The following is a 23,868-nucleotide window of genomic DNA, read 5'->3' as shown; positions in this document are numbered from 1 at the left end:
AGAACAAAGGCAGTCTGAGCACCTGAGCAATATAGATCGGTTGGGTCTATAAAATGGGGAAGAAAAAACAGGAGAGAGTCTGGAAATGGAGGGGAGGTGAAAAGGGAGGGATGCAGGCCATCAAGGGAGAGTTGGACAGAATTGGGAAGGTGTGGGGGAAATGGGGTGTACTACTACAATAAATGGTGCAAGAGCGGGACTTCTGCAACTGGAGAGAATGGAAGGGGGCCAACTTGGGCAGAAAACAGGAGTGTCCCTTTACCAGGTCTGCTGATGAGGTTTCACGGAAACTGCATTTACACCTGTGAGACAACCATACTGCTGAAATTTCTACTACATAGAAAATATGCCAACCCCTCTCCAGTCCCTATTTATACTCTCAGGCACAAGATACATGAGCAGGCACAAGCATCACCCACTGCTCATTAACCACAGTGCAAAATGTGGGCCCTAGCACCAAGTGGAATTTAGCAGCTAGCAATATGTATTCTCTGTAATGCACCATGCACATCGCTGCTACTCTATAAATAACATGGCAAAGCTCTACAGTAGTTTGTGGCCTGTCGAAGCATGAACACTACCAAAGCTCTGCATTTGATAATCACTACGTTATCCCTTCTTCCCACCCACATTTTACATCCTGCCAAACACATTAAGAAGAGTTCTGGAAATGCACATTGGAATATTTCAACTATTTATTGAATCAAAAGGAAATTGTTGACTTTGGGGTTTTTTTAATTGGTTTACATTTTGTAAAACAGGATTCAGTGTTGTAAAACCATTTACTGCTTGTGGAGTCCAGGAAAGTATTGAAGAATTTTTTTAATTGGTAATTTGCACTTTTTTTGCTTTCTTATCATTTATGAAGGTGGCCATAAAGGGTGGTGCTGGTAGTTTTATTTTATTTTCCTGCTTGTTTTTTTACTGTTCAAATATCAGGAGTGTCAAGTCTAGTTTTGTTGCAGGCTTTGGTGGAGGTATTAAATGACTACTGTGGGCCCTTATACCTTAACTGAAGAGGCAGGGGTGTTCAGCTTTCCCCCCAAGTGTTTATACACACTGGAGCGAGGTTAACAAAAAGGAGCTAAAGCAAAAACCCTAAATGATCAAAAAAATCCCAACCTCTTTCCCTTTCAACTGTTCTGCTTGTATTTTGCATGTTGCAATTTCACTAGTGCTCTGGTCACTAGTCTTCCAGAGAAGACATGCAAAAAATGAGAACACTTCCTCACCGCTAGCATCCTCCCCCCACTTTTTTTTTTTTTTTTTTTTTTAATTGTATTTATTTCAGCCTTCTCTCTGCATCACAAAAACGCACAAGCTCTTTTTCCCCCTTTGCAGGTCAACATTAAGAAACCATCAAGGACCACTGCCAAGGTTGCAGAATGACACGTAGCCTCGAGCAAAGACACTGGGGAAAAAAATAGAATGTTTGTATCGGACAGCTACTTCGTGCACTCGGTAGCTGCAATATTACTCTGACTCTATACTACTGTACTCAGGGGATCACATGTCTAGCTGTCGTCTATCTGAGCACTGACACAACCAATCTAAACTATCACCTTTAATTTTTTCCAGCCATGACTAATGTAAACTTGCAAGGGGTTTAGCTTTCCAAAGACATCTGACTCAGGGGTGTGGACCAATTCAGCAGAATACACATCAGGAGTCTTATGACTTTTATCACATTCTCAGCTGTTACTGCCAAGATTAAACTTTCTAACCATCTCAAGCATTTTGAATTAGCTTGATGTAAACACCACATACACAGCCATCAAAACTGCTTTGTTCTTGGATTATTCTTGTGTGTCAGAGGTTTGTAAGGCTTTTTTGGTCTAATGTAAAAGCTTGCAAATTTTGCTTATTTTTTCATTGCAAACGATTGTTTTTATGAAGCCCATTTTAAACAATTCTGTATTTTAAAAATCAAGGGTCACCCAGGCTCTCTCTTTTGCCAATGCAGGACTGTTATCTACACATTTTAATATATTCATTCTGGTTTAAAGTGTCCCAAACTAGGCCGCCCTTCCACTATTCCCCAGTGTAATGATCCAATCCTGCAAACATGGTGTAAATGGCTCCGTTAACACCGATCAATCTAGGCACATGAATAAGCTCATATTCCTACTTGTGTGCAGCTTTGGGAGTCTGGAAGTTTTTTCAGCATAAATTATTTTCCCTTTCTGAATTTCACTGATTTCTCTTACCCACACCCACCCACCCACATACCACACTCAGCAAACCTTCTCTATCCTTTGTATTTACACCCTTCAACCATGTGCAGACATATGTCCTCCTTTCTTGTTTTAGCATCTGCAGATATATTTAATTTTGCAAATCTCTCCTCGTAATTCAGTGCAGCTGCACCAGAGCTGTGTAAAGAGTGACGATTACTTCTCTGGTCTGTGACATAATGCAGATTCAAATTACGGTGCTCTTTGCTATTGCCACATCCTGGTGCAAACATCTAATTTGCTGCCTATCACCCCAAACTAGGGCACATTCAGGTTCGCTACTTTCAAGGTTTCTCCCTTCCCTGGAATGTCTGTATTCCTAGTCTCCCACCAACAACAAATGGTGTAGCTTTCATTTTCCCAAGAATTTCATTTTATTATTTTCTGCCCAGGTTTCTAACCTCCCTAGGTCCCTTTGTATTATTTGTCTGTTCCCATTGGTGTTTGCAGTTCATGCCAATTTTAATATCACCTATACATTTCATTGCTGTGTTGTTAACCACATCTTCCAGATTAATGAATTAATTAAGATCACAATCACCAGTCCCTGAAGTACCATGAGAGATATTTCCTCCCAATGGTAAAATGCAGCGTATCCTATTATCCTCTGTTTCCCGATAGTTGCCTTAAAGACATTTCTTTTAAAATATCTTAATACAGAAGAGTAACGAGGCAGAAGAAAGCAACTATTTCTGGTGATATTAATGCAGCTGCACTCTCCAAAGAGAAATACACATGAAACCAAGTTGCACATAAAGGAACATTCTGTTCTGTGTCTAAAAAGCAGGAAGTTACCTGCTGTGCAGGTAGCTTTGTCACACATTGAGAGGCATCAGCATATAAAGTGATCTCACCTAGCTAACATATTTGATTCATTTGTTTTAGCTGTTGGTTTCATAGCTGATTAAAAAATGTTCACAGATGAAATAAATAGAAGAAATAATATAATATTCCCCCCCCCAGAAAAATGCCTTTTTTGTGATATTTTACAAACCAAGAAGAGGGGGAAGGAAAGAGAGCAAGTGGAAAAACCAAGAAAGACGTTTAAGATACAAATTGCTACACCTGGTACAGAGAACCACTTGCTTTTCCAAAAGCACACCAGCACAAAGAGAACCAGAACAACAGACAAGAATGTCAGCATGGTATATTGCATATGCAAGTGATTAATAAAGGCTTTAGACAGTTCCAAAAATAAAGACCAAATGTCTTTAAAATCCTTACATTGCACAACACATACTTGTTCATTTCCAATACTGTCACAGCTATGCTGCTCCTTCTCAGTACATTGCTCAGGTTTTAGGAGGCTCAGGATCAACTTGTTCCTAGCCCTGGCATAGGTGCACAAGAGGGGAACAGATAAGGAACCTTAATCTCTTGGACCTTCTTGCATAGGAGCAGCTGCAGCTGCAGTCCCTGCACTCCCAACCTCTTCCCCTGCACCAGCCACTGGAACTCAAACTGGTACAGAGCACCTCTGTACCACCGCAATGAAGATCTGGGCTTTAAAAATACAATCGGGTCTTCAACCAAATCTCAGGACCTGTATGAAAGAACATTATCCCTTGGGTATAAAAAACATGACAGGAACTAAGAGCACTTACCAGGTAGAAAACAGGAAGATGCAGCAAACCATAGCCAGTTGTAAAATGGCTACCTTATGGCTACAGTTGTTTGGCTCTGGCAAAATGGAAAGGGCTAGCCCCAGGAAGGCATGCTGGGGGAAAAGGAAATCACAAAGGATGGTGCTGTCTCTGTGTCACATCCCACCAGTTTTAATCACAGATAACATGAAGGCAGCTATAGATTTAGTACACCTGTTTAACTAGGCGCCAATTAAAAGAATTTCAGCTATCTGAGTAATGAAGTCAGCAGGGGACAATGTTTTCAAAGGAAGCAGAAGCCCAGCTGCTGCTGTCCCATCCTCTCAGGAGACTTTTATATTTTGCTAAATAGAAAGTAATCAAAAATCTCCCCAAAACACATCTGCAGACTTCAGGGGTGTTGCAGCTAAACAAAAGTTGGTTGGTCAAGGGCTTTTTCCTTTGAAAAATTTCACCCTTTTTTTTTTCTTCATTTTATATTGAATCATTTATTTGAAATTTTTGGGGTTGTCATTCCAAAACTGAAATATTTTTGGATTTCAGAAACCATTTTTTTTTTTTGGGCTGAGAAACCAAATTTTTGTCACAAAAACAGATATGGAAAAATGTTGACTAGTTCTAATCTGAATTCAAATCCTACCCCTGATTCACCCTCAAGACTCAAACCCATATCCTAGTCTACTCCTAATCCAGACTTGAATGCAACTCTGTGGCCTCCTCTAATTTATTATTATTTATATTATTGTAGCACCTAGAAACCAGGGTGCTATTGGGCTAGGTGTTGTACAAAATTAAAGTATTTACAGTAATTTTCACTAACAAGGTGACACTTTGTTCTCCACAAGGAGCTATCAGGTTGTCCTCTTGACCACTAGGGAAGTTCTCTATACCCAGCATTTTAGAAGGAAAATAGTGTCTCAGAATTAAAGACCAACTGAAGTTTATTCAAGTCCCTACCTTGGATTGTGAGGGCACTGTAGCATGACAGTACAGCATACACCCCTCACAATAATCCTCAGTCCAGAGAAACACCATATTTTCTACAGTCACTTTCATGCAATGCTTTCATACTAACTGCATCCCAAAACACTTTGCAGAGTTAAATAACAGAAACAGTGAGCAAGTCAAAATAAAACTGTATAGACAAGGAAGAAAAGAGATGTTTTCTAATGAGATTTGAAATAGATGGAGAGTCAGTGGAGAAATATGGGATGATTGTTCCAGATGGCAGGAGCTGCAGAGAAAGCTTTTGGACTCAAAGCAAAGAGATTGTATGAAAGGTCAGCAAGGAAGCTGGCACTAGATCAGTAGAGGTAATAGGGAGCAGAGCGGGTGGAAACAAGGAGCAAAATTCAGAGGTGATGTGTAAAGTAAGTGCAGATTAGACTCACTTGCACCCATTTACCAATCTGTGAGTAAAAGTGTGAGAGTAAGGTATATGGACACATATGTTAAGGTAGACTTACTTTAACATTTGCATCCTTATGCCCTCTTGGTAACTGCTACATGCCTTTCTTTCGGCTCCTCAGCACGTGAGTTATATTCATGTTGACTCCTTTAGATTTAGTGGGCCAATTTCAGAGGTCATTTGTAAGGGGATGTAAATTACCATTGGAAAGTGGGTGTGGGTGTAACTAAAAAAGTAAGTTTGGGGGAGTCAAGGAATTCTATCCTGGTAAAACCATACATGTGTGGTGGGGGAAAGAAGAGATGGCAGGGCTGGATTAACACATAAGCACTCTAGGAAGAACCACTGGGTGGGGCATTAAGGAGTCAGATTGCACCTACCCCTGGAATCAAGTGATTACATCATAATCTACGCTTTAATTAAAAAAAAAACACCCTGAGTTTCTAGCCCTTGCGGTTGTGAAGAAAAGCTTGAAAACATTAACTGAGTATAATTAATGCAGTGACAACTTCCTGAGTCTGCAGACAGCCTGAAACAATAGCTCAGGAAGTCACTGTCTCTGGGATGGGACATACCACCTACAGTCCAAGTAGGGGTAGACAGTGTTGGGATGGAGCCCAAGAGTGGGGAGGGAGCAGACTGCCTTAATCCAAGGCTGGGAATTGGTAAATTATGCCAATTTAGTTTCCTCTAGATCAGGGGTCGGCAACCTTTCAGAAGTGGTGGGCCGAGTCTTTATTTATTCACTCTAATTTAAAGTTTTGCGTGCCAGTAATACATTTTAACATTTTTAGAAGGTCTCTTTCTATAAGCCTATAATATATAACTAAACTATTGCTGTGTGTTAAGTTAATAAGGTTTTTAAAATGTTTACGAAGCTTCATTTAAAATTAAATTAAAATGCAGAGCCCCCCGGACCGGTGGCCAGGACCCGGGCAGTGTGAGTGCCACTGAAAATCAGCTTGCATGCCGCCTTTGGCACACATGCCATAGGTTGCCTACTCCTGCTCTAGATTTATCCCAAAGGCATGTGATAGGCTGGAGAAAGCCCACTTAGAGTTTTTACAATAAAGAAGAATAATTTGGAGGTGGAACTTGCAGTACATGAGGAGCCAGGGACAAACGTGAAATCCTTTCTCAGGGATTGATTCTGCTCCCACTGTAGCCAATGAAAAAGCTACCATAGACTTCAGGGCAAGGGCTGGCACCTAAACTCCAGATACAGATGCCTAAATTCCAGATTTAGGCATCACTGTGGTCCACAAAACCTGCTCTCAGCGGCTGCTCAATTCTGTAGGTGCCTACATTTTGCTGTAAAAGTTCCTGCCTCTGGCCATGCACACTGCTGCCTCACTCCAGGTAATCAGATGCCTATTTCACGTCTAAGCCCCAGTGCATTCCTCAAACCAGGGGAAGATTGCGGGGGTCATGCCTATCTCGTCTGAGGGCCCAATCCAGTAGGCATGCTCTGATCACCCACCAAACTGGGCCCCATTCAAAATCTACCCAGAGGAGGAACCACATCCCTTATAACTTTTAACCCAGTGGTTAGAGCACTCATCTGGAAGATGGGAGAGCCAGGTCCAATTCCCCCTTCTGTTTGATGGGGAGAAAGGATTTGAACAGGGAGTTTCTCCCACCTCTCAGGGGAGTGAGTGACCTAATTATTGGGGCTACAAAATAGTCTCATGTGGGCTCCCTCAAACTCACCTGTTGAAGCTGTTCCACCTTGGATAAATACTTAAATGTCACTGGGCCAGACAGTGAGATCAACTCTCTAGCCGGGGGGTTAGGGTGCCCACTGAGGATGTGAGAGACCCAAGGTCCAGACCCCCGATCTAATCATTCCTCAACTATTTATCCAAAATGTGACAGTTTCAACAGCAGAGCCATTGATGGAGCCCCATATCAGACTATCTCAAAGCCCAGTGATTAGGGCACTCTCAAGAAGTGGGAGACCACTGTTCAAATCCTTCGCCCCCTCAGCAGAGGGGGAAATTGAGCCTGGGTCTTCCACATCCCAAGTAAGTATCCTAACCACTGGGCTAGAAGTTATAAGGGAGGTGGCACCTACTCCTCATTTGCCAGCGTTTCCTATAAGAACTATTTAGGTGCCTAAGCCACCTTAGGTGCAAGAAGTGTGGTTTTTACTCACGAAAGCTTATGCCCAAATAAATCTGTTAGTCTTTAAGGTGCCACCAGACTCCTTGTTGTTTCTGAGCAGCATAGTTAAGCTGACATAAGTCCCCATGTAGACAGTGCTAGGCTGACAGAAGAATTCTTCTGTCAACCTAGCTACTGCCTCTTGGGGAGATGGATTACCTATGCCGACAGGGGAATCCCTCCCACTGGTGTAAGTCAGTGGTTCTCAAACTATTGTACTGGTGACCCCTTTCACACAGCAAGCCTCTGAGTGCAACCCCCCTTGTAAATTAAAAACACTTGTTTATATATTTAATACCATTATAAATGCTGGAGGCACAGCGGGGTTTGGGGCGGAGGCTGACAGTTCGTGACCTCCGCATGTAATAACCTCGCAACCCCGAGGGGTCCCAACCCCCAGTTTGAGAATCCCTGGTGTAGGTAGTGTCCACACTCAAGTGCTACAGCGGCACAGCTGTGCTGATCTTGTAGACGAGCTCTTAGGACCTGAACTCAGAGAGAGGGGTGAGGCTTAGGACACAGCCCTCTCATTGGCATCTCCCATTGGCTAGCGTGTTAGCTTTTGTGGATCCCATTGTTAGGTGCCTATCTCTCCTCATTCATTATATACGGAGCCTAGTGCTTAATCCAGGCTTTGTGGATCTCATTGTTGTTCCAGTGATTTACTAGGGCCTAGAAGTAAAACAACATTCAGTGTTGCAATGTCTAATTCCCTTTGTGGATCCAGACCTCCTTCCTTACTCAGGCAAACTCTCACCGGGGTTTTGCCCCAGTAAGGACTGAATAAAAAGAATTTCAGTATTTGGCCAAATGATAATTAATGTGTTTTAAATGATTTCCCTGAAATCTTCCTTTAATTTCCATAACTCTATTTCCTTTGAAAACAGAATAAATAAGAACACATTTTAAATGTTAAATTATGTTAAATTATACAAATGGTTAAATTCATAACCCCGTGCTTACTTTTTTGATACATTCATTGGGACAGATGCCAAGAAAACATAAATATAGCTTGTAAATGTAAATATTTGTCCAATGGGTCCTCCTGAAATCAAGTTTATATTGCATGTACTGATAGATACCACACAACAAAATCGGATGTTTAGCTCACACTACAGATTATTTGGCAGATATTTTGATGGAAGGTATGCTGATCATTCTAGTAGTGTCAACCGAATCACATTACTGCCTGAGTTAGCATTTCTAAAAGCTATTCTACAGCTTGCAGTTTTAAAAGCTATTTTCTTTATCATTAGTTTTTCAACACTGTTTGCAACACTAAATAAATAACAAGGTTAAAAATACAATATTTCAATGAATCTTTATTGTAATGTAGCAAATAAACATTTATTATGAATTTAAATGTAGTTATAGAATATTAAAGTTGGGTTTTTTTCTTATTGTGAAATGCAATCCTTTATTTGTGCCATCCAAGTTTTTGTCACTACAAATGCCGTGTCCTGGTCTACGCACAAAGTGCACTGGTTTAAATAAGTGGTGATGTTGCAATGATTTAGTTAAACTAGTACACCTTTGTGCTTGTCCATGGATATATTGGTTTAACTGGCCCTGTTAAGTACTTGCAGGTGCAATTAAATAACCTGGGCAAGCTAAACTGATGTAAGCCAGGTTTCAATCGATAAAAGACTGTTCACACACAAAGTTGCACCAGTTTAAGTAAAACAGTGCAAAATCACAGCTTTCGTTAAACCAGTGCAACTATTGTGTGTAGACCTGGGCTGTGATTTCCTTAACCTAAATATAATGAATTCAATACGTGGAAAGATGGATAAAGGTGATAAAAGGAATAAAGGAGAAAACTTTTCGTCCTGAAATAATTGGCAGAGTTATTCTTCATATCTTCTCTCCATATCTACCCCAAATTAGTTTAAATATAGATAACGGAAATGTTTCCACTTCTTCAGTACGAAAGCAGCTCTTTGATTGAATCTAATTGCCACAGCACGCAATCCAGTTCTCTTACTTTTCATTGTATACAACCCTTCAGATCGTAGGTGCTGGAACTAGGGGTGCTGCTGCACCTCCGGCTTGAAACGGTTTCCATTATATACAGCGTTTACAATTTGGTTCAATGGCCATCACTATAAAAATTCTTCCAGCACCCCTGCTTCAGGTCCATATTTTCAGAGTCCTCATCTTGGCCTCTGAAATTTTCATCTCTACTTTTTCACGTCTAAGATTTTGCATGCCTGAAACTTTGACTTCTGCATGCATCCTATGGTTGTGCATATAAACTGGGTAGACATGGTATAAACTGGTAGCTATGCTATTTGCATGTGCAAACCCAGGCTGCATTCACAACTCCATGGTTTTATATGCATGAAAATCAAAAGTGACAAATAATGGGCACCATTTTATGGGTTGCTTTTGAAAATGTGGTCCTCAAACAATGTTGTCATGATGTATTGCTAGCAAGGCAGTTGGGTAGAACAGTTTCAATCGCGTAGGAAGTTTTCTCTTATTCATCTGACTGAGGATGCAAGGTTGTCTGTCATTACAAAACCTAAACCTAATTTCCCCAATACTAATTTTCCCTTACTGTTACTCACACCTTCTTGTCAACTGTCTGAAATGAGCCACTTTCATTACCACTTCAAAAGTTATTTTTCCTCCCTTGATATCCTGCTGTCAATGGAATTGTCTCATTAGACTGACCTCACACTTGGTAAGGCAACTCACATCTGTTCATGTATTTATTCCTGCTCCTGTATTTTCCACTCCATGCATCTGATGAAGTGGGTTCTAGCTCACAAAAGCTTATGCCCAAATAAATTTGTTAGTCTCTAAGGTGCCACAAGGACTCCTCATTGTTTTTGTGATTCTTAAGATTCAACCCTTTTCAAAGACCTCATTTCACAGTGACCTAAAAGGACAGCTGAATATGCCCATTAATACCAGAGCTCCTAACTGACAGAGGCCTCACCCAAGAGAACCATAAAGTATTTCCTCCCCAGGGGCTGATCACACTCTTTTTGCCGTATTTTCAGTCCCCACTGGCCTAAGAAGCAAAGGAGTATGTTACATGGTAGCATGCTGTGATATTGACATACCAGCCTTCTGTTTTTGTCTTTACAGTATATTAACTTTGAAAGATTAAGGCTGGGTCTACATGACAGACTTTCGTTGGTATAATTATGTCGCTGAGGGGAGTGGAAAAGCCACACCCTGAGCAACGCAGTTATATTGACCACACCCCTGACGTCGACAGTGCTATGTCGACATAGCTACCACCTCTTGGGCAAGTGGAGTACCTAGGCTGACAGGAGAAGCTCTCCTGTCAGTGTAGGTAGTGTCTTCACTAAGTGCTACGGTGGCAAAGGTGCATCAGTGCAGCTGTGCCATTGCAGTGCTGTGTGTTACTCATGGGGGAATTCTGCAGGACTGCATGCAGAAAACACTCTCCATCCCCCCCCCCCCCGAATTCCTGGGAAACCGTGCTGGGGAGGGGGTATCCGGGGACGACCATGGGCGCAGTTTTTGGAGGGGATTTCCTCCCCAACAGAGGTGAGGCATGGGGAGCACAAGGGGTTACGTGCCGTCCCCCCCCCCCAATTTCTGCAAGCACAGAGTTGCCCAGCTGAAGGAGGCTGCGTCTTGGCTCTGCTGACTCTGCAGATGAATGCCGCCTCCTGGGACCTATCGTGCCCCCGTTCTGTGTGCTGGGAGCCTTCCTGTTTTCTGTGCAACAGTGAGTGCCCGTGGTGGAGCTGGGTAAGGGGGAGCGGGGGAAATGAGGGAAGGGGGAGGGGAGAGGGTGGGGGGAAGAGGCAGTGGGGAAGGAAGTGGGGGTGGAATAGGGCAGGGGGAGGGGAATGTGGGAGTGAGGCATAGGTACTGGAACTAGGACTGCGGGGGGTGCTGCCGCACCCCCTGCCTTGAGGAGGTTTCCATCATATCCAGGGTTTACAGTTTGGTTCAATGGCTCTCAGCACCCTCACTATATACATTGTTCCAGCACCCCTGGAGTGAGGGGATAGGGCATGGGGCAATGGTGGAGGGGGGATGAAATGGGGAAGAAAAGGGGATAGGGGAATCACAGGAGGAAGCGGGAGCCCAGCATGCAGCATCCCGTCGACAGTAGTTGGGGCTCCCCAATTAAGCAGGCCCATCGAACCCTCACACTGATAAGCCCTACCCCCCCACTGAGCCTCCCACACCCAGACCCCCCCGCCGAGCCCCATCTCCCCACCCAGATCCCCCCACTGAGCTCCAACCACCTTCACCTGGACCCCCGGCAGAGTCCTATTGCTCCTGCACCTGGAACCCCCCAATGAGCCCCTGTGCAGGTCTCCCACCGATCCGCCTGCACCCAGATTCCCCCAGACAAAAACCTCTCACCCCACACCGAGCCCCTCCACACTTGGATCATGCCAGGTTAAGCCTGCCCACACCTCGTGCTCCTGGCGCAGAGGGGCAGGGCCCCAGGGTGTTTCTGGGGCAGGCCCAGTCCTTGCACTGTGTCAAGGTTGAGACTGTGCAACCTCACTGCCGAGTCCCTGTATTGGGAGAGGTGGGGGCTTAAGGGTGATCTCCCACCTCAATGCAGCCAGTGGCCTGTGCTCCCCACTGCCATGCAGGAGTCACATTTATTTATTGACAAATAAAATTTGCAGAATTTTGCAGAATTTTAAAATATTGTGCACATTATTATTATTTTTTGGCACCAAATTTTTAATTTTTTGGCACAGAATTCCCTCAGGAGTAACAATGTTTAGACAACCCCTTAAGTGTAGTATCAGTTTAATATCAAATATGTCCTATTTCAGGGGATTATATCATAAATATGTAGTAGGATGGTCTTGATAAATTGAATAACTGTTTTCTCTCTCTGACTAGTATGATCCTAATTTAGGGGCTTGTTTTTCCATCAATAAGCAGGAGACATATATGCATAACTCTCATTGATATCCATGGGAGTTAGCCATGTAAAAAGCTTCCATGCTTTGATGAGATAATATAAATGCTAACACACTGAAAAATGTGCCCAGAACACAAACACTCAGCTTAAGTCATTTAAAATGGATTAGCAAACATGCTGAATCAAATTCTAATGTTCCCTTCAGAAATGCAAATTCTGGGCAATTGACATAAATGGAATTACACGGGTGTTACTGAGGGCAGAAGTTGGCCCTATATTTTGTTAATCTATAATACAGGTGAATTTATTAAGAAACATTTGAAATACATCACATTATGTAGGTTGCTTATAGATTCTAATGCCATTTTTGGAGCCACAATTCTCCATATTCCAGAATGATCCATATTTATGTTCTTCAAAAATGCAGATGTACAAAAAAAGCAGATAAAAACTGAACCATTTTAAAACCATGACTAATAGTCTATGGAATTCCATAGGTGCTAGAAGAAAATCGCAGCAGGTTTTGCCAAAGTTTTCCTTAGATCTCAGCTAAGCCTGCTGGAAGAGGAGAATGTATCTGTGATGGATTTATTTTTTAATTTTTACGTATACAGTTATTGAACATTTCATCTAATCCCCATCCCTTCAGCTATTAAAACAAGAACTCTACTGCACTATTGCGCAGATACACATGCATATTATATATGTAAATATAAATTTTCCTGATGCATTGTGTTATTTTACACTGCAAAATGAAGCGTGCACAGCTATAAAATATCCTTGAGACAGCTGTGTAGGCTGGCAAACAAAACCCTGACCTTTTCTGTGTAAGACTGCAGTATAAATATTAATGCATATATGGTGAATCTGTACAGCCTTTATAACAAATTGCCATAATTTGACATGACTGAAGACTTCATCAAAAGAGATCACAGAACTACCCTGGACCCAGTAGTGATATTGAAATGTGTACTTCAATGATGCAAACTCCACTTCTGCCCTCAACATGTCCTAAATGTAGAGTACCATGCCTGTTTCTAGCTCATGATACCTCACATCCAATAACAACACATTAGTATGCATATATACCCGCACATACACAGTCATCTTTAGATCCAGAGCACCAGAGCAGTCCTGGACATAACACTGGAAGGTTTGAAAGAATTCATACCAGAAATATTTTGGAAAATTCTGTTGAAAAAATGTGTAGTTGTTATGATGGCTCTAATTTTCAAGGTTTTTTTAACTGAGTTGTATGCATCCAATTCATCCTTAATTGGTGCTTCACAGCCTCTGTGGTTTCCATCCTGGTGTTCTCAAAAAATTCTACTTATGTTGTGGAAGAAAAAACAGTGAACTTCCATTGACTGACCTCAGACTCAAACCTGCCTTTCATTGTCAAATGCAACCTACTGGTATTGCTGTTTACAGTCAATTTCTGTGTTTCATGGAGATGTCTAGAACTGCTGCAGTGGCTGCCATTCATCATTGTTTTTGTTAATTGTAGTCATGAGCCTGTCTCCTAAACTATCTAGTTAAAAATTTACCCAACTCTACCTGCTACTATTTGATGCACCTGGTCAGTGGAGCCTGGTGATTCTTTGGGTGAAAATTCTTGATGCTAACAAGTGCTGTGACTTTAGCTCTTCAAGTACTACAAGGAAAATATATTCCAATATATGTGTTTTATTACTGAATACATGATAGGAATGTGTGTGTTGGACAACTGGAGGAAGAGACACCAGCACCAAGTCCTGAAATATCCAGCTACAAATTATAATCACATTTTGCCTCAATGTTAAAAATAGAGCCTCATTCATAAAATGTGAACTTTGTCCCCTATACAGTGGGGTGACAGAAAGCCTATGAATTACTTAAGTTCCACTGAAGTTCTGTTTTGAAGTCAATGGGACATAAGCACATGCTATACATATCCTGGGTGCATGTGTCCTGATAAAATCATGTGAGAGGATGATGATTATCACCAAATCAAAAAATACAGCTTCTAACTGCAAAGTGAGTTTACAAATTAGCACATTTTGTTGAAGTAAACAATATGCTAGCAACCTCCTACAGGCTGGACTTTGTTCAATTTTTTTTTTTTTTTTTGCAATTCTTATCACAAGGTTTTAAAATATATTATTCAGAGTGAATGAATCAACAAACAAACGGATACAGCTATGGCAATTTAACACTGTATCTGTCCTAGAAGAGCTTGACTCAGTGTAATGTGAGAAAGTCTATATTATGCCACAAATCCAATACAACAGCTGAAAATATCCTCACCCAGAACCCTTGGGTGGATTTGGCTGCATGGTTGTTGCATAAAATGAGTTCATATGTTCCTGTTTTCACCAGGAATACTGAAGAGAGGAAGATGAAATCTAATTACAATGGCACTATTTAATAAAAACAGGAGGATACAGACTAACATGGCTGCTACCCTGAAACCTGTCACTATTTAATAAGATACTTATACACACATCCATATTGTATGCATATAACTATGTATATGTTAAAATAAATCTAGTGGAAAAAATCATTTGGTACACTTTGTCTTTTACTGGTAGTCTGTTCCAGTTCTGACTGCAGTTCTAGCAGGTGTTTAATATACATTATCAGAATGCTTCACTACAAAAATATAATTACAATGTCACCTTGACTGTATCTTTTCAAGACTATCATGCAATGCATGCACATATGTAGTTAAAAATAGGAAGCAATTCTATACATTCACACATTTTTAGGAAGCTCAATTTTTAAGACGGTCAATTACACACTTAATAGTCTTCCGAGGGTGAGGGGGAGAGGGGAGTTTAGGGAATCTAAGATACGGTTACATGAGGAACTCTTCAATATATGCAATCACTTTTTTATATTCAGCATCATTATAAAAATGATAAAGGCATTAAGCCTGCAACAAATCCCACAGAGGAGCCCACATGGAGCCCAACTGAAATCAGTGGGGTTCTACCCAAGTGCAGAGGTCCAGCATATGGAAAAATCCTGCATGATCAGAGCCTGAATGCATAGTACACTAATGGCATTATGCAAAGAAAATAACTAAGCTGCAAAGTTGGAACCAAAGGGTTTATGACAATGATATTGTAACCACAATGGTCACAATGATAATCATTAGTAATGGACATTTACAGCTGAGAATGGAGCTGGCCTTCTTAGAAGACAATGTTCTGAGGAACATTTTTCTGTCACAAGTGTTCATCCTCAGGCTAAAGTTCTCCTGGAAGGATTTTAAGATACAAACAGGTGAAATCTCAGGGCACAGGCAGCAAGCACAAGGAAGAAAATGCAAGGAATTTTCATGCTATCCATCTAGGATAGTAAGCTCATGACTGAGGGACAAAAATTGGATGCAGAGTAAACATCAGTGAAAAAATAATTGCAGCACATTAAATTAATGACCTGGCTGTTATAAATTCCACTTACAAAGCACAGATTACTTTATAATTAAACAACTTCATAGAATAGCATGTGTTGTATTATGGAAAACAGAACTGTTTTGGAATTAGCAATAGCTATAGAAGGTCTTTGACAATATCAGTTTCATATCAGTTATTGTAGGAATTGCATGTGGTTAATCATTTGCAGTAGAATCTGAGTTCTATGGGTAATAAAATTATTAAATGCTCTTTAAATTCAGATGTTTTTAAATGTCATATCTAATGCGGGATACTTCTTGAGAATAACAAGCTTTTTATTCCAGAACTCATTATGTTTTCAAATAAGCACATTAGTATGATAAACTCTATTTAATTAAAAAGAACAGCTAAATATAAAACAATGAAACTAACAGAACTTTTTTCCACATTACTAATTGTGAAACGGTCAGACTTCAAAAATCTCCATTTCAACATACCAGTAGTTACCCGAATTTATCCGGGGGAACTTGTGTTCAGAATTTCTAGCTATTTCATTCACTCCTTATGTTAAAAAGAACTCCATGTAAGCATGTTCCCATGAATTGGAATGAGAAAAGTTAAATTAACCAACAAACAACTCAGGGCTCCCAACACATTTTTTCACCATCAGTTGTCTGCATGTCACTGCAGTCCAGACTACGGAGGTGTGAATTGTAGAGCACTCTCACATGTTGCCCTTTAACTGCCCCATGTACACCCTTCTGGCATGAATAAAAAGGTACCTTGTTCACACCAATGTAGTCCTGCTTCAAATAGAACTACATTAATGCGAACTAGGTCTCTTTCAGTTCACGCCAGCAGGGTCGATATGGGACAGTTAGAGCACAACACATTAGAACGCTCTACAATGGCGCTGTGTAGACAAGCCCTAAATGAACAGTTCTAAAGTATCTGTACTTTACAGTAGATCACAGGGATCATGATCCATCTAATCTCTCTCTAATTTCTATGAATGTGCTTGCACATATTAAGACAAACGGAGGGTAGACTTTGACCCTATTTGTAAAGTCCTGTCCACCGTGGGATCAAACAGTTGGTTATACAGTTATTATCAGCAGCAGCATTCTAACATGATTTCCCTGGAAAAAAATTTCCCTGTTCTTTTCTTGAGAACTGTGCCAGCCAATCTCTACTACAAATAAACTACACTGAACAAAGGATAAAATTTGAATAACACCAGTATAATGGTTCTCAGACAGAAAAGTCCTCAAGTTCAGGAAAACCATGTTAGAACCCTGCTAGCAACATCAGTATTTAAATGTGGTGGTATCTAGTAGAGAAGTCTGAGCCCAGTGGGCCCTAAGAGATACTGGGTCATATCCTCAGCTGGTGTAACTTGTCATAGCTTCATTGAAGCCAATGGAACTATGACAAGTTATACCAGCTGAGAATCTAGCCCAGTACTGTATTTTGCATTACCATTTCAAGTTACAAACACAACTAGGAATTCTGAAGGAGCAGTAAAGTATTTCAGTAAAACCTATGCCTTGACTGGATTGTCCTTTGTGATCGGTTTATCATTGTGGTACATACATCTGAGTGCATATAAAATGTTTAGCATTTAAATTACAAAGTCTTTAATCCCTGGTTTGGGCAACCTACCTTTGTTTTCCTGTTTAGTCCAGAACTCTTGCACTCTTTTAATAATGTTCTTGTCCTCTCTCAATTGCTTTTGCCATTGCCGCAGTTCTTGTACCTCAGTGTCACAGCGGACCTGGGAAAGGAAAAACACGCTCTTGTAAGAAATGTACCTGTGTCCTCCCTAAATGAATTATCAATGTTTTTACTATAACAAATTATGTAACTAAAGCAGAATGAAACTTATAACTGGAAATCAGGAGTAACTACAAAAGTTAATGGAATTACATAGGTGTAGAGTAAGTCACAATGACATATGGTTTCAAGAAAAGCAGATAAGACATTCTGAGGCACAATTCTTTCCCTGGGCTGCTCATTATAGAGGGCCAGATGTAAACGCACAATCTAGCCCCAAGGGCTTAAAAAATTCAGTCTATACAGAAGCAAATCCACAGAACTGGCATACCCTGTTGAAAACATATGCCAGTTATGGCTAGCAGGGACTCCTCTGAATGCTATGTAATGGCACACAGTTACATATTTCCTGAATTGTTAAAAAAAATTAAGCATTGTACTTAAAAGCATTAAGGCCTTTACCAACCCACTGAGCAGCCATAATAGCGCAGGAGAGGAACATGAAGCAAACAAAGAGCCATGCAGCAGGAAATTAATGCTAAGAAACCAGTTCCCACCTGCTAACAGTTGTAAATAGGCTTGCAGACAACCCCAGTCCTACAATTTAAATAGACTTTCACAAAGAGGCATGCCATTAATCCATTATTTAGAGTAACTGAAATGCATTCATGACATCTATTCTTTGTCAATCATCCATATGAAGGGCCTGCACCCATTGAAGATAATGACAACACTCCCAGGCCATGTCTACATTTAAAATTTTATGAAATGCTCTAACCCTTGGTCTAGCAGTGGTGCCGCTCCCATTGGTTAGACCCACCTCACTTTTTTTACCATTGTCTCATCCTGACCTGCTGAAAGCAGGGTAAGATGACTTCGTGGTAAACATGCCTGCAGCTGGTCTATCCTGGCATTCCCACCATTCCTAGCACCAATGCTAGAGCAACTCTGGGAGAATTTCAGAATATCCAAAGTATAGCTACAGCCCCACTTACTTCAATGAGAGCAGGAACAGGCTATAAACTGTTTATCAGGATGGCGAATGACAATTAAGCTGATTCTCCTGTGTAGCTGAACCTATACCAGTTTTTTGTGGATTACCACTCAATTACAGACCTAAAAGTCTCAATATTACAACAAAAAAACTTTAAAAACAGACTCCAAAGAGGGACTGCTGAATTGGAATTAATTTGCAAATTGGACACCATTAAATTAGGCTTGAACAAAGACTGGGAGTGGATGGGCCATTACGCAAAGTAAAACTATTTCCCCATGCTTATTCCCCCCACCCCTTACAGTTCCTCATATCTCCTTGCAATTGCTGGAAATGGGCCATTTTCATTACCACTACAAACAGTTTTTTTTTTCTCTCCTGATGATACAAGCTCAACTTAACTGATCACTCTCCTTATAGTGTGTATAGTAACACCTATTGTTTCATGTTCTGTGTGCATATATATATATATCTTCCTGTGTAAATATCTATGTAAGATATATATATATCTTCCTGTGTAAATATCTATGTATTTTCCACTACATGCATCCGATGAAGTAGACTGTAGCCCACGAAAGCTTATGCTCAAATAAATTTGTTAGTCTCTAAGGTGCCACAAGCACTCCTGTTCTTTTTTGCGGATACAGACTAACACGGCTGCTACTCTGAAACCTATCAGATATCTGAGTAAAATGGAACATTTCACACATCCACCACAAAGTGACTGCTAGACACAAAATGTTGGTCACAAAATGAAAAATCAAACTTCAGCAAAGATAAGAACTTTGAGACAGGGTCAGAAAGGAGACTCCGTATATTTGGGGGTCCAATATTAAAAGCAAAAAATGAACACATGCTCCTAGAACAATGCAATTTTATATAGAAACGAGAGAAAAAAAGAATGGAATACATGTGTCACACCTTCAGTAAAGGAGTTGGTATGAATTTAAGAGTCAATTCCAATTACAGTATATCAACTTTTTAATAATTCAGCAAATTATTTTAATATATCTTTGCCAATACACCAGGAAATTAGTTCTGCTTTATAAACACAATATAATTCTAACCAGACAATAACCTGCAAAACAGCCAGCAGGCAAATCTTTCTGCAAGTAATCAAGGTATGGGGATGAATCCATGTCTTCGTCCCACTGAAGACCACTAAGATTTGAAGCATTGAACAAGTCCAGTTTTGAAGTAAGAGTGCAGCTTTTCTTTTAAAAAACTCAAACCTCTTAGAATGAATCTATATTTGCTGTAAATGCAGCAAACATTCTATTGATTGCCTGGGTCACACACATTTATTCTGAGCCTTTTGGCAGTGGCTGTATCTTGTGAAAAGGGACATCACTGATGACAGCAGAAGTATAAGAACACCTTGTCAGAGATAAAGGTAAATCATTTCTATTCTGATTTAATTCTAGTTTAAACAATCAGAATACATACAAAATAAATAATGACATTTGATATTTACATAATGCTTTTGATCCCAAGGAATCATAAAACACTTTACAAATTATAGACGTGATACTACAATCCTGCCTCATCTAATACTCTCAATACAGTAACTTTTGGGTCATATCTACACATAGCAGCAATGAAATGCATTCAGGTCTGGGTTAGACGCCAACTGGGGCACAGCACATTGCATAATGGGGGAGGAGATAAAACCATTTTTGCTCAAAGACATTAGAGAAATATCTACTCATTAAAATATGTCCTGGGGTGTATAATGGCCATGCAGCGTGGACAGGACCTGCTTTTCATGTCTCTTTCAGACGACCAACATAAAACAAATTGTATAAAACTCAATTCTACATTAAAGGAATAACGGAATAGGTCTACCACCACTGGGTTTTGAATCTATGGTGCTACAGAGTCTAGGTATGCTAAACCTAAGGCTTAAGATACTAAGCCACCCTCAACTTTTATTTGAACAGATGAGTTTAAATTTACAACATCACAGTAATTACACAGTAGAGATTGCTTCGTACTCGCTGATCAAGGTTCCAATATTGTTGGTGTCACAACTGATGTCACTTTTCAGAAAAATGGTGGTCACCAGCTAGAGAGTCAGAAATGTCAATTTAAGCAAAAGCTGTTTCCAATACAATTCACACAGTTTATATTTTTATGAGAAGAGCTTTTATCCATGTACATTTGCAGAATGCTGCATCAAGCAAAACGTGCATAAACTTTCTTTTTAAGGCCCATGGCAAAGCCAAAAAATGAGTAGAGGAGTCAAGATCATTAACATTACTCTGTTAACAGTTTCCCCCTGTATGCCATGCTCTCTGACTTCAGAGACCAATCTAATGCATGGTGCGTTATCACATTTTTTTGAAATGCAGACAATATGCATTCAGTCAATCACTTCAGACCACTTACTTGGAAGGATACACAAGAATTCCAGTACATACATCCAGCATGACCTTCCTAGCTCTAATGAATCTATACTATCTATTATAAAATTATGCATTGCTAAACATTTTGTGATCTTGTCTCTAATATAAGGCTCTGAGTGGTGATAAATTTAACTAATGTGCATATTTGGCAGAGGGTAGGTTACTTAAACACCTCCCAACAATCACACTTGTGCCTGATGAAAACATCCTTACATACAAATCTGTCATAACAGAAACACATTTTTAAATTAATCCTTTCTAACCTCCCAATATAGATGTTAACAATTCAACCCACGTTTCTGCCCAGGAATATAAAGGGACAGGGAATTCTCTTATGAAAATATACTTAATAAAATAATTTTTGAGTACAAGTTTCAAAAAGAAATATTTTAAACAAATTTTCTGGGTTTGGGCATTCTAAGTACCTACTGCAATGGAAACTACATTTGTTAAGCAGTATGTCGAAGAACCACTGATTGCTCCCTCGTTTCTTCTTATTCATGAACTAAGCTTTATTTCACTTTTCACATGTATAATGTGTGACAAACCCAGACCAGTGGGGTACAGGAGTCTGGTAGAGGGCAAATATACTGGTCACTGGATGAGTAGTTTTCTGTTCCCTGAGTGACCAGAGCAGGGGCCTGCTAGAACCACTTAAGGCAGGCTGGCTAATTAGGGCACCTGGAGCCAATTAAGAAGAAGCTGCTAGAATCAATTAAGGCAGGCTAATCAGGGCACCTGGGTTTTAAAAAGGAGCTCACCCCAGTTTGTGGTAGGAGTGTGAGGAGCTGAGAGCAAGAAGTGCAAGGAGCTGAGAGTGAGAGGCTATGCTATGCTATGCTGCTAGAGGACTGAGGAGCACAAGTGTTATCAGACACCAGGTGGAAGGTCCTGTGGTGAGAATAAGGAAGGTGTTTGGAGGAGACCATGGGGAAGTAGCCTAGGGAGTTGTAGCTGTCATGCAGCTGTTACAGGAGGCACTATAGACAGCTGCAGTCCACAGGGCCCTAGACTGGAGCCCGGAGTAGAGGGTGGGCCTGGGTTTTCCCCAAACCTCCCAATTGACCTGGACTGTGGGTTCTTCCAGAGGGGAAGGTCTCTGGGCTGTTCCCCAACCCACATGGTGAATTTCTGAGGCAAGAAAATCTGCCAATAAGCGCAGGACTCACCAAGATAGAGGAAGAACTTTGTCACAAATGCTTGAATCTCCTATAGCATAAACAAGCTACCATGTTTGCTTAATCTTTCTTCATCAGTAAGAGCTTGATCTTGCAAGGTAAAGCGTGCCCTCTATTCCCACTGAAGTCAGCCCTACTCAGGATCAGGCTAAAGGGTAGCAGCACACAAAGGTGTAAATCACTATATCTATCTTTTATGATTATTAATTATATATTTTAATTAACAATTTTGTATTTTATTCCTTCATTTTAACAAGCCACACTAGTAGAAAAATGATAATAAAATGTTCATTGCTATATTTTATGATGGTACAGTTAATACTTTGAATATTGTAGGTTTTCAAATGCTGTTTGATCTCACAGCTTCTTCTTTACCCATCTGTGATAAGGTTCAGACTTCTAGATTAGTTGTTGGTAGTATCTCAGATTTCCACTACTACTTCAACTCCCTTTTGAACCAGCCTTTAAACTTTCTACCTCTGATCATTCTTTTCAGCACACAAAAGAAAATAAAAAGAAAGCAAGATTTGGGGAGAGAGGGTTTTTTTTTTCTCCCATCAGTTTATGAATGTTTATCAAGAAAGTTAAACCAGAGAATATTAAAACAGTGGAATTCTTCTTTTAAAGAAGAAAATTGAGTCTTTCCATTGTGCTTCTGAGTGAGGCACAGTGCTCTTCCTTTTACCTTTGCTCATGGGGAGCATGTTCTAGTTGAGTACCATAAAGAACAAGGTTCTCCAGCCAAAACTAGTGACTAAAACTCTGAGGATGCAGGATATCTGTGTCCAAGAATATTTCTATAAAAATGACACACCTCCTCCAAAAGTTAATCAACCCTGCTTCTGTAGGAGACTTCTGTTTCAATACTCTGATGGTCTTTGAGGCTCTTTCTGACATTTTCCCCAGAAAGTGAAAGTATGTTACTGGGAAGAACTAGAGGGGAAAATGGGGCACTGTTGTTTCCCTTTTGGACTTCAATTATATCCATTTGAACAGACCTTACTCCAAAACTTTTCTCATAACACCAGAGCAACCAGAACTGGCCATCTTACCCCAGCCTAGTATTTCTCCTCCTGTGACTTTGGAAAATACATTAATTTATCAACTCTAACAGCTCCTTTCACTCTCCACAAAAATGTTCCATATACTTATCAAGACCTGGGAAAGATACAGATGCTTCCAGACACATATTCTTTCAAAATGTAGGGAAAAGCTCAAAAAGAAAAAAGTGAGGCCCTAATTCCTTAGTTCTTCCTCCCTGGATGTTTGACATGGATGACATTAACAAAATTCTCTTTCTTCCCGTTCCTTCACATTTCTCTCTGACCTCTCTTCAAGGCCCATCTTTCTAGCATTGGACCAAAGATAAGATGAAGATAAACCTTATGCTTTTTTTCAGCCCTTTCTGGGCTTGATCCTACAGGGTACTGAGTGCCCTCAATGTCCATTGACTTCAACAGGAGGGTGCTCAGAATCTAAACAAAGTTAACTTTCCACTGACCTAGAAAGTGCTTAGAAGCTTGGTAGGAGGCATGACACAGGGTGCTTAGGGTAGCCCTCACTGGAAATGCCAAGGTCAGGGCAGGCTGCAAAAAGGAGAGCAGATAATCCCAAGACTGGTGGGTAACACTGAAGTTAAACTCCCAACCAGTCACAAACTGTGCTTCTGATCCCCACACCACTTATCAAGAAGCGTGCCCCCCCAAAAAAATCACACAGCCCCATTATTGCATCCCAGTTCTCTGGCTCCCAATCAGCACCTAGGTCCAGTACAGTGAGAAGTTATTTTAAAACTCTGCTCACAATACAAAATGTTCCTCTCAACCACAAAGGGCAAGCCACATTGCCAG

General features: G+C 40.6%; 1 protein-coding gene across 3 annotated transcripts in view; it reads right to left on the bottom strand.

Annotated features, from left to right (window-relative positions):
- Positions 1 to 23,868, bottom strand: part of IQCK (IQ motif containing K) — a 92,733-nt gene that overhangs the window by 11,354 nt on the left and 57,511 nt on the right. For 2 of the 3 annotated variants that reach the window (XM_054042541.1, XM_054042542.1), the window contains one exon: positions 17,331 to 17,442. In XM_054042541.1, coding sequence (XP_053898516.1) covers positions 17,331 to 17,442 — 112 coding nt within the window. Of the gene's footprint in view, positions 1 to 15,455; positions 15,530 to 17,330; positions 17,443 to 23,868 lie in introns of those variants that run through there. The other variant, XM_054042543.1, reaches the window with a different exon arrangement.

The sequence above is a fragment of the Malaclemys terrapin genome, chromosome 10 (genome assembly GCF_027887155.1).
Source record: "Malaclemys terrapin pileata isolate rMalTer1 chromosome 10, rMalTer1.hap1, whole genome shotgun sequence".
Classification (NCBI taxonomy): Eukaryota; Metazoa; Chordata; order Testudines; family Emydidae; genus Malaclemys; species Malaclemys terrapin.
Note: the sequence above shows the minus strand (reverse complement) of the source record. Positions and strands in the feature narration are given on the sequence as shown.